At 40.9% G+C, this 12,807-nt stretch overlaps 1 protein-coding gene across 1 annotated transcript in view; it reads right to left on the bottom strand.

Moving 5' to 3' along the window:
- Positions 1-12,807, bottom strand: part of LOC126472697 (ubiquitin carboxyl-terminal hydrolase 34) — a 529,852-nt gene that overhangs the window by 509,389 nt on the left and 7,656 nt on the right. The window contains exon 4 of the mRNA XM_050099952.1: positions 3,955-4,119. Coding sequence (XP_049955909.1) covers positions 3,955-4,119 — 165 coding nt within the window. The remainder of the gene's footprint in view (positions 1-3,954; positions 4,120-12,807) is intronic.

Below are 12,807 nucleotides of genomic sequence, written 5' to 3'. Positions count from 1 at the left end.
GTTTACAACAGAAGAGCATAGCTTAACAAGTCTTGGGAGAATTCAGAGACTACAGTGGAACATAATGAAAAGTTAAAGTAGGTTTTGGGTCTGAGTAAATATGAACAGAAATTTACAATGCTGGAAATGGTTTCCACTCAGCAGATATGGAGAGGACCTGTGCACAATGACATAACTGCAAGTAAGCAACTGGGTTTCACTGTCAGGGCATCTACAGACAGTTGCAGGTCAACTACAATGGACTGTGCAGTTGGACCCTAAGTAGCATAAACAGCTGGCTGATGACAGACATAACACACACTTTAATAACATGAAATGAGGCCAGGAAGACTGGTACAGAAAATGCGAGAGCATTAAGTCAATCAATAAAATACAATAAATCGTATAAAAAGTTACTACCTCCAATCATAAACATATATTTATAATCAAACCCTTCATGCCAACACCAGTGTTTCCAATTACTGAGTGATAAATAATTCAACGATACACAATAAATCATATGTTCAGTAATGGCATTGGACAGCAGCCATCACTGAGAAAAACAACAGTGTTAAATATTCTGTAATATTATGTTTACATGTCTAATGGTGTCGAACCAGACCATTCTCCACATTTACACTGATAAAATGAGACAGTATGCAATCATTAGTGAAGTGATTTATCAATCCATGTTGAATGCTGAATATAATTTGAAACACAAATATTTCCGTTTTAATGAGCTATGTAATTAAAAATATAAGAATTGATGTTGGCAGAAACATCATGACAATCAGTTAGAACATGTATTTCAGTTATAGAATCATCAGTGAAGGAATGGATGTTCATTTGTATATAAATCAATATGTTGTACAAAGTGTTGTTAGGGAGATACTCAAGCTCTCATTGGCTGAAGTGTCATGATGATGATGATGATGATGGATGCTGGCGGTGAAAGATGTGCTGTTGGGAGTAGGCAAGACAGAGAAAATGGGAGAAGAGTTTGGGACATCAATCTAGAAATAGAGAGAGAGAGAGGGGGAGAGAGAGAGAGAGAGAGAGAGAGAGAGAGAGAGAGAGAGAGAGAGAGAGAGAGAGTTTCCTATCACTGGAGAGTACAGCAGAGTGGTGTGATTTTGTTTACGCAGACACACTTTGGATCGCTTATCGGGTCTTGGTTATGGGCACCTAAGAACGCAGATGAAGGAACTTACATACTGAGTACACATCACAGCTTGATCTTAGAGGAGATTCTGTCATTTTTCATGTCACACTAGATAATTCACAGGCTGTTGGTATAGTTCAGTAATTAACTTTATTTATGTATAAAACTGGTTGTAAGATCACCATTCAGCATGAGTTTGGACCTTCCTGCACGTACCACTTGTTCTTAATGATTAAATTTGCTGTGCTGCCTATGTTTATTACTAATGTTTGTTTTACATCTACATCCATACTCCGCAAGCCACCTGACGGTGTGTGGCGAGGGTACCTTGAGTACCTCTAACGGTTCTCCCTTCTATTCCAGTCTCGTATTGTTCGCGGAAAGAAAGATTGTCGGTATGCCTCTGTGTGTGCTCTAATCTCTCTGATTTTATCCTCATGGTCTCTTCGCGAGATACACATAGGAGGGAGCAGTATACTGCTTGACTGCTCAGAGGGTATGTTCTCGAAACTTCAACAAAAGCCCGTACTGACCTGAGCGTTTCTCTTGCAGTCTTCCACTGGAGTTTATCTATCATCTCCGTAATGCTTTCGCGATTACTAAATGATCCTGTAACGAAGCGCGCTGCTCTCCATTGGATCTTCTCTCTCTCTTCTATCAACCCTATCTGGTACGGATCCCACACCGGTGAGCAGTATTCAAGCAGTGGGCTAATAAGTGTACTGTAACCTACTTCATTTGTTTTATGTTCAATAATTTATAGCTCACACATCTTGTCTACCCTCAATTATTCGACCTCAAGATCATCTTTTACTAAAGTATTTTGCTAATACATGAACAGGGTGGAGGGGGCAGAGCAGTAATGTCACGAACTTAAACATACTACAGATAGAATTATCTGGGAGTATCAACTGGTGTCACAGGTTCACATGCATATGCGGGCTTTCTGTACTGCACTGATACAGACAACCAGAAGATTTTACTGACAAACTTTCTCAATTTAAAGAGGCACATAATCCAAATGCAGTAGTGCACTCTTACCTTGTACATTGGCTCAGCAATGTCAATGAGATGCTCAACATGTGAAGCAATACGACATGGACTACTGAAGGAAAAGCCGTTACTGTTTAAGAACTAGAAACAAAAAAACAATGAATTGCTGTGACGTTAGCAATTACTGTAGGAGGAGGAAAGCCGCTCCCATGCTAACCTGAAGAATGAAACATTGCCCAAGAAAATTTCCTTGAGGGTCAGTGATTAGTAGCTATAAGAAACGCTAGACGAACATGGAATTAGTGGTGGACTGGTTAACTACTATTCGTAATTGTAATACTAGTCTGCCATTCAATAAGTGAGCTATGCTAGTGTGGGATGCTATTCAAGGTAAGCTCACACCAGAAGTTAAGAATAAAGTTGCTGTACTGGAGACAAACTTACAAGGTGATGACCCCATGGCTAGGATCGACTTTCTTAAAGCACCTATATGGTGGTGTAAGTTAGGGTCCCAGGTATCACACCCTGCACCCGTTTGCTTTGGTGGACACTCATTTGCAAGTAATTGACAAAAAAGAATTTCACGATTTCTTCTGATCCACTGAACCCCACAACTGTATTGCTGATTTTAAAAAGTTGGTACTAGCCATCAAGACCTTCCCTTATTAGTCATCATGTCTGGAGGTATGGCTTCAAACTGCAGGAGCTAGATGTTGTAAACAAGCCACTTAAAAATTCATCTCCAACAATACTACTCTGATCGGTTTTCAGAAAGGGATCACGGAGTCTCTTCATCTAGCCAGATTAAAAAACCACCAGTTAGCGTTATGTGTGTGTGGATTGTCCTTCAAGGGCACAATATCACCAGATTCTATCATCACAACACTCAAGAAGTTCTGGATGGCCAATGCCAAGCATGGTAGCCAGGACAACATACTTAGCGGGAGTAGCAAAAATACTTGACAATCATGAGACAAATGTCAGCAGTGAAGTTAACAGTGACATCAGTTCAATGAAGCCTGTAATTTCACAGCCTATTTCTGAATAACTTATGAACATTACAACAACAAGACTGTGACAAAGATTCCCTATATTGTCGTTTGTAAATGTGTGATGTATAATTAATTTTTCTACACTGAGTTTCTCTCTATAAACCTCTGTCTCAACCTTAACCTAACAATAAGTTTCTTGGGACTCAAAGTTCTTTCAAATTTTAACACTAATTTTGCAGGCCATATAATTAGTTCTTCTATCCCCTCTGTTGGTGATAGTATTTTTTCCAATGCACTGAAAGCCACTGAACAACTTCATCTTAGTTGATTTGAGCGAGAATAGTTGACACCTCACTTCAGCGAGAAATTGAGCTTTATTTCAGAATATCTAAGCTCTGGTCTGAAAATGGCAATACCCAAAACAGACAAGATGGAAATGGCAATACCCAAAACAGGCAACATGGAATAATTTAAAACAGCTCAGGTGAAACAGGCGGAGTTATTTAGACAACTTTATGAATAGGATTCTTTACTTATTTTAACATAAAAGTTTAACTATCGACCCAGTTAAAGCCTTTTTGGATGATGCTTCTTGAATTTTCCACATGCCAATAACATTTAGAGGAGCAAATTGAAAATCTTACTTTATTACATGAAAAAAAGTGACAGAAGTTACAAGGTTGGCACCTGGACTTTGTACTTATTACCATCTTAAAACAATGCAATTTTATACAGTGAACACAATAACAGAACATGCCATCTTAAAACAATGCAATTTTATAAAATACACACAATAACAGAACACAGGACAGACAAAAATGTACATACCTTGCAAAACAGGCAGACATTACGAAGAAGGAATGATGGAATTTCAGGATCATGGAGATCACAAAATACATTTAGTGCTGCAGCTTCTGCTGCAGAAACTTCTTCCAGTTTACCAGCTGAACTCTGTTTGAAAGCAGCATATAAAGGGAAATTTAAGAGGAATACCTGCAAGAGAGAACAAAAATTGAAGCAAATCCCACTTCACAAGACAACAATCAAAAATGAAAAGTCAGCTTACCTTAAAGACAAATGGCACAGATGTTTGCAACAATACTGCAGTTAGACATTAGAGAAATATCAACATAAAAAATTATGCTGTCTCAAGTTTCAACACCCTAGAACTTTGAAATTTTGTAATGTTTATTTCTTTCAGTAGAAACAGAGATCGAAATGTAGAAATTTCAGACCTGTATCTCTATTCATTGCTTATATTGTTCATCTATTACCTAGAAATGTGGCAGTAGTCAATTTGGCCACTTAATGTTTCTTTAAGAACCTATTTCATCTGAGAGCACAGCAAATGCACAGTTGCCTCACATCAAAGTGACATAATGCTGCAATGTATCCTGAAATGTCAGAACTGACTACTGCTTTTAACTATATCTAAAGTTATGGTACAGGTATTAAAATGGCTTGTAAGTTGTTAGGGAAGGAAGTAATGGAATATTTAGAACATTTGCAGTGGGTTTTTGAGAAACAGTCTAAAGGCAATGAAAACATTAACAATTTGTAGAATAATTTTATCTCACACAATGCTAAATCAGGTGAAAGTCGTCGTGATGTGTTCAGAGAAGTTAAACCACTGACTGTTAGAGCTGCAAGACGAACTCATCCATAAAAATAAGGCACATTATTCAGGAAGAAATGACATGCAGTATTACAGAGGAAGATGGGAAAGAGAGAGGCATCAGTTACTATTACCAATTTTTTGAGGAAAAATGGGACTCAATGGGAGGTTTCGGATTGTATCTTCAATGCAACTGGAAGATTGCCTAAGCAAAATAATTCATGCCAGACATCAAGACCAACTCAACTTGCAAAGACAAAAATAAAAATTCAGAGTGCTGCTAATGTTTAGTGGCTGTTGGTTGAAAAAAAAAAAAATGCTAAAAGGTACAAAACTGTGCACTGAGATGGGAGCTCTTAGTCAACTTGGAAACAACAGTTGTTATTTTTCTCTTTCTCCACCAGATATATTCACTGTAGTTTTGTTACAATGTAAATGGTTAGGTAAAAAATCTACTCACCATGCGGTGGCAGGGCAACACACACACAAAAGGTTTAACTATTACAAGCTTTCAGAGCCAGTGGCTCCTTCCTTTGGCAGAAGAGTTGAAGGGAAAGGAAAAGGATTGGAGAGGTTTAGGCAAAGGGGCACAGTTCGCAAAAGTCACGCAGAACCCAAGATCTGGAGAGACTTACCAGACAGGATGAGAAGGAAAGACATTGTCGGGCATTGTTGCTCATGGATGATGGGAGAAAAGGTGTTCCAGAGGCGAACAAACAACAGTATGGTGTACAGGTGAATTCAGAGTTTTGCGAAGAACTTAACATGCATGACGCGCCATGAGAAGTTGGCACTGGGTGAAAGGTGGTGGTTCCCCACACTTGGCACAGAGACTGGGTATCGGGCTGGTCCAATAAGCACCTGTGGACAGCCTAATTTCCTCATGGTCAATAATCTTCATGTAAGAAGGTCTCGCTGACCCATTCACCATATATCCATAGTCTAACCATGAATGCACAAAAGCCCTATAAAACTGGAGCAGATGTGCCCTTCTGCTCCCAAAGACCTGTGACTAAGGCACTTCATAAAATTCAGTGCCTTCTGGGTTCTGGCTTTGAGGGCTCTCATGTGTGGTAACCAGTTTGGAGTCTGAAATGAGACATAGGAACCTCACTGAGTCTTTACAATATCAAATGGTATCCCTCACACATTAGTCATGGAAATTAAAACTACAACGAGAATGATTAAAATGAAAACACACACACATATCTGCAGAAAACTGAAAACCTGTCCTAGCAGCCCACTCCTCCAACCTCCTCACTCCAAGTTGCAACTGATGGGTCACTGTTGCAACACTAGAGGAGAAATAGACAACAGCAAAACCATCCACAAATGAAGACCACTAAACAGGAGTCCATACCATAGGTGTGATACTGTTTATCACTATGGCAAACAGGGTAACACTAAAAACACAGCCCTGAGGAACACCATTCTCCTGCTCAAAACAATCTGACAACATGTCACCAATTCCAGACCTAAAAAAGTGCTTAGAAAGGACTATATGAAGATGGGGAAGTGGCCCCATTGACGGAGTTGCACAAGAATACTGTGTCTCCAAGTAGTGTTGTATGCCTTACTGATATCGAAGAATATAATGAGACAGTGATGTTTATTTAGAAAAGCCTGCTGAACAGCCGCCTCTAGTAAGGTCAGGCTGTCAACAGCGGACCAAAATCTTCGGGATCCACACTGAAAGTGGCTAAGGAGTTGCCTGGTTGTTATAAACCGGATCAGACGACAGTTAACCATTTGCTCCAAGGCCTTTCCTACACAGCTCATGAAGACAATACTCCAGTAACTACTGGGACATGTGTGGCCCTTTTCTTGTCTGAGAAAGGTATCAGAATTGCCCCTCTCCATGAGTTGCACATTGGGAAAGTTGCCTACCTGCCAGACAAGATTAAAACATTTTGAGAAAGATTTCCTTTGGTGCTGCTGGTAAATATCAAAGCATGCAGTAACAGATTTGGTTCTGACCAAGAGCAGTATCATGAGCCGCAGACACTGCCAATTCCAGCTCCCACATGGAGAAAGGGTAGTTGTACGATTCAGTATAGTAGGATCTCAAGTCCAGCTTTCCCCTCTCTGCAGTTGCACAGTAGCAGCAAGATGCCAGATCCTGCCTGGCAACGGCAGTATTCACTTTAAAATTTCTTCCATCGTCTGAGCGATGTCTCCAGGCATTGTTTGGAACACCCGTTTCAGCAGTGCTGCTGCTGGTAAACACATATGTGTTTACTGAAAATCCTCTGATGGCATCCCATACTTTTTCAGAACAAGTGGAGTGGTTGACAAGAGTCCAGGAATGTTTGCCATGATCTTTTCTTATTCTCCTTAATTACGGGTCGAGCATTGACTCTCACAACTCTAAAAGCTGTGAGGTTGTCTTCTGCTGGGCAGCATTCAAACCATCGGAGAGGTGCAAACTTGTCCTGGATAGCTGAACAGCACTCATCGGTCCATTTCTGTCCTGGATAGCTGAACAGCACTCACCGGTCCACAAAGGTACAGACCACTTCCAACATTACCGGAAGACTTTGGGATCGATAAGTCAGCAGCATGATGGATCACTCATCTGATGTGGTCCACCAATTCATGGATATTAATGCAGAGTTCAAACACAGCCAGATAGCTGAATGGCCTCCAGTTAGCCCTGCTGACCATCCATTCCCATGGCTTTTGTTCAGATAATGCTCCATCTAATAGGCGAATGAGAAGTGGGAAGTGCTCACTGGAATGAAGGTCGCCAATGACTTCCCACTGAACAGAGTCCCCAAGGGCTGAGAGGTCGATGGCTGACAATGACCCAGTAGCAGCACAGAAATGAGTACAGTATCTGTAACAATAATATTATCTTGGAACTCTTCCATTTGGTCCATGTTTGCGTAGAAAAATAGTAATATCACAAATTGAGTACACCTTGATGCAAACACTGTGTTATTTGTTTATTTCTTTATTATCCCAAACTAGTTTCGGCAACAAATATCACCATCATCAGTGTATCTTAAACATTCAGAAAATGGTATGATTGTACAAACACAGTAGAACATAATTACATTTTTACAAATCGTCTTTTGAAATATAGTTTTATATTAATACTTTTATACTACCTTATTTATTGTATGCTACAGCATGTTTTAAGCTATTATTGGCACTGTTTGTGACGTATTTTCTGTTGCCATCTTTTTATACTTAGCGAACATCATGTCATCTGCAACCATGTGAGCGGCTGTTAGTAAACAAATACTCAAAGGTGAACTCCGTATGTCAGCAGTATATCCTTGGGGTTGTGGTAGTGTTTGTGGAAACCAGTTATTTTGGTGTGATTTAGCTGTTGCTTAGCTATTCGTGTACTGACGTTCGTTGGATGGTGTGTGGCTGTTTTTTTACACAGAAAAACAAAACTTTTGCACTTTGTTTCTGATCCATAATCTTACGCCATCTTGCTGTTCACGTGTGTCGCAAGAGGTGTATCGCAAGTGGCGAGAAAGGCTGTGAAAAACTGTAGTGTGAATTACAACAACAAGAAACTAAATTTCTTGGATCTTGCAATCACAAGAAACAACCACTAACATGAATTCTCCATCTACAGAAAAGCCACATCCACAAGCACTGTTATCCACAGCTCATCCAACCACCTGACAGTGCATAAATATGCCACTTTCACACACATGCTCCACAGGATAAACATAACACCTCTTAAACCACGAAAATACACCCAGGAACTAAACATAATCAAACAAATTGCTGTTGAAAACGACTAAAAAACAGACATCATAAACAAACTCAACAACAAGGTAAAACGGAAACATGGAGCACACACAGACAACACAGCAGACCACACCACTTCAGAAAAAAGAGAGAGATGGTACACACTAACATACAATAACAAAATATCACATAGAATAGGAAACATCTTAAAAAAGCAAGGGATCCCAATAACATTCAGAACAAACAATACAGTTCAGAAAAGACTAAGACCAGTCAGAAAAACCTCAGACAAATTCAGCAACGCTGGAATATATCAACTCACTTGCAACTCTTGTCAGGCCCACTACATAGGACAAACAAGCAGAAATTTCCGAACAAGGTACACAGAGCACATGAGAGCTCTACGAAGTGACAGCACACATTCAACTTACGCAGAACATCTAATGAACAAAAGCCATAACCCTATTAACATCGAAAACAATCTACGCATTCTGAGAAACAGCAGCAGTCTATACTGACAACTAAAGATAGAAGAAAATTACCACATACAAAAGGCTATAGTCGAAGGGAAAAATGTAATAAATTAAAACACAACACTCTGCAACAACACACTCTTTGCCGCTCTGAGAGAACTGACCAAGAACACAGAAAAGAAAGCGCACACACACAAAAGAACCACCTCCCCATCACACACAGAGACATAAATAATGAACAGAAGTCATTGTAATTGGCGCTACAGTTTTTCATTGCCTTTCTCACCACTTGCAATATGCCTCTTGTGACGCGCGCAAACAGCAAGATGGCTTAAGATTATGGATCAGAAACAAAGTGCAAAAGTTTTGTTTTTCTGTGTAAAAAGCAGCCACACACCAACCAACGAACGTGAGTACACGAATAACTAAGCAACAGCTAAATACACACCAAAATAACTGGTTTCCACAAGCACTATCACAACCCCAGGGATATACTGCTGACATACGAAGTTCACCTTTGAGTATTTGTTTACTAACAGCCGCTCACATGGTTGCAGATGACATGATGTTCGCTAAGTATAAAAAGATGGCAACAGAAAATACGTCACAAACAGCGCCAATAATAGCTTAAAAAATGCTGTAGCATACAATAAATAAGGTAGTATAAAAGTATTAATATAAAACTACATTTCAAAAGACGATTTGTAAAAATTTAATTATGTTTTACTGTGTTTGTACAACCATACCACTTTATGAATGTTTTAGATTCAAAAAAAACGTTGATGATGGTGATATTTGTCGCCAAAACTAGTTTGGGATAATAAAGAAATAAACAAATAACATGGTATTTGCATCAAGGCGGACTCAATTTGTGATATTACTATTTTGGGAGTATCTGTGTTGCACAGCACGTGAGAAGCCATGGGCTCTCCATAACCCAACCCCAATGGCAAGTACAGGTCAAGCTCCACAATGAATGATGGGCACTGAAGTCTCTCAGTAGGATAAATGGTTGGGGGAGTTGTTCCATAAGATCTGCGAGAACCTCAGAGTCTATCGCACCTTGCAGAGGTAAATACAGTAAGCAAACAGTGATCCTCGGACATGCATGAATTTCAATTGCAACTGCTTGCAGGTCAGTAACCAGGGAAAGAGCAAAGGAGTGATGGGCGTTATTGACAAACACAGCTACACCTCCCTTGGACTCTCCCCAGTCAGGTCATCCTTCTGGTAACACTTACAGTCTCGTAGTACAGGATATTAAATGCTCAAAACACATTTCCTGTAAACACAAGCATGGGGAGCATTCTTGTGCTAGGAGGTTCAGTTCCTCCACGTGTGACCTGAGTCCATTAAACATTCTTCTGGAGGACGTGAGCCATCTATCACGGGGTAGCACTTTTATCCTATTTTTCTGCTGGGGATTGAAGCTGGGGCTCAGTCTTGGGATGAGATGATTGCCCAAGTCCAAAATCGAGGTCCATTAGCACTACAAAAGAATCATGAGGATGACGTTGACATTATAGAACTGTTTACTTCCCACCTCCGTCAGCAGTGGACACTTCACCTTTGATTTTTTGCCCGAGGTAGGCTTTGGGGCCACAATCATGGCTGTGGAAGTAGCAGCACTGGACGGTGAAATGGACTGAATCTTTTGACGGGCAGGGAGCTCCACAATGTTGGTAACCACAGCCTTTTCTGAAGTTCTTGAAGGGAGATATGGATGGTGAAATAACTACTGCATTTCACACATTCGTAGTCTCCTTAAGGGCACGCAGTTTGCTGTGTGTGCTGAGATGATGCCATTCCGTCTCCCAAAGCTGAAGAACCTCATGGCGTAATAATGATTGCAGGTCAGTAACAGGGATGCCAATCTCCAGAAGCAGTTTCCGTGTAGCCTGTTTGGCCAGCCTGTCAGCAAGCTCATTTCCTGGGATTCTGACGTGGCCTGCAGTCCACACAAACACCACAGAAGGAATGGACCATTCCAGGGCACAGATGGACCCTTCTGTCCCCCACCAGCTTTTCTGAAATGCGCAGATGAGACTTATCCTTACAACACATTCTGTGCTCCTGTAGCTATCCCCACACCCTCAACTTAACAATCCCCACCCCTCTGTCCTATCATCTCTTCTTCATTCTCATCTCCCACTCTGTTTATTTGCCACCCTCTGCCAACACATCTACTCATCTTTCCCTGCTCCTCTTCTTTTTTGCTCCTTTTTCCCCACCCCCCTTCCCCACAACCTCCTGATGCTGCACCTGATGGCATTCTAGTCCCTGCACACTCCACTGGGCAGCATTCCGTCTCTATCTTCCCACCCGTACACTACTATCCCTTCCTCTTCTCACTCCCTCCAGACTGTTACTTGTATGCCACACGATAGTTTCATTCCCACCCGAGATGCTGGAGTTGGCAGTCATGTGTATGAGGCATGCTTGCTTGTGTGTATGAATGGTGTGTGTCTCTCTTTTACTGATGAAGGCTGTGCTCAGCAGCTTTGCGTGTCTTTTAATTGAGCCTGTCCACAATTTAATGTGTCTTCTTTACAGTAAGTACCAATCTGTCTTTTCCTATATTGTTGATATTCCTCTTTGAATATAGAAAGACAAAACTCTCAAAGCTGCTCTCTTTCCTTTTCACTATTAAAAACACACTCCGATTGCCCGTGTGTGTTCTGTTAATAGACCCAAAATCTTTAGAATTAACTCCTGAGTCAGGAGAACCAGCTACATGTACTCTCTTATTTGACTGGGTGTTAGTACCTACCACTGACCCATCCTTTCCACTGGGAGGAAGGGAGGTAGTTTTGAGTATTTCATCTCGGTCCCACAAGCAGCTATGGAAATGAACGTCCACAGAGACAGAGCCCTACACACCTAGGTACACCTCATAAACTGAGTTGCAGCAGGATCCCCAAAGGTTGTCCACTAACGACAGCTTGGACTCAACAGCCATGCATCTCAATGGCGCACAGCACACCTTGAGACTGAAGTGTTTTTATCATCCTCACAATCCAGGTGGTCAAGCCAAGATCCCTGTTCCCTGTGACACACAACATTCCACCGCTGCACTGCACAGTGGTTTCTGAAACATGCCCAGAGTTTACAGTGACAGAGGACTGGAAGCACTTACCAGTCCTCAGCTCAGGAACCCCAGAGTCTCCACGCCCGCACCCAGCAAACAAATACTGGGCCCCTAGTCCTATTCTCCGCCTTCTTTATGGGGAAAGCATTGATCTTCCTGTAGAAGCCACCATCTAGCAGGCTCTGTATTTTCTCTATATAGTCCTTGTGGTAAAAAACAACAGCAGTGTTGCCTTTAACAGCAAGTTGATTCCTAGATTGAGTACTGTTCAGAACTGTTTGGACTTCTGTGGGGTACCATCTGCTGCAAATTCATGACACTAGAAATTGTGTGAACTGTAATGGACAGAACAGCATCAAACTTGGTTAAAGAACTAGCAATTTTGATTTCTCATTTGAGAGGAAAAATACTTGTACACTGACAATACAGCAAAGCATCTACTTGGTTTCCATTCGGGTTAAAGATTACACATCAAAAAACACAGCTTCAGAAACTGGATTGTCGATCAATACTGTTTGTGATTACTGTGGTTTCTGTCGAGGAGTATGTTACATAACTGTCACTAATAACAAGATTGTAGAAATAGATGAGCTCACAAAGCAACTCAGAAATATGGGAAGGAACGTCTCAAGAATGAAAATGAACATATTTGGGTATTTGGAGATACAGAAAGATAACCTAGGAAATGTTTCATTGTTAAAGTGTATTCCAGGACCGAACGAACTTTAGTGCCTCTTGTTAAGAACTTCATCTAGCCTGTAACCAAAGTCATTACAGATGGATGAAATCTTAAA

The sequence above is a fragment of the Schistocerca serialis genome, chromosome 1 (genome assembly GCF_023864345.2).
Source record: "Schistocerca serialis cubense isolate TAMUIC-IGC-003099 chromosome 1, iqSchSeri2.2, whole genome shotgun sequence".
NCBI classification, from domain to species: Eukaryota; Metazoa; Arthropoda; class Insecta; order Orthoptera; family Acrididae; genus Schistocerca; species Schistocerca serialis.
Note: the sequence above shows the minus strand (reverse complement) of the source record. Positions and strands in the feature narration are given on the sequence as shown.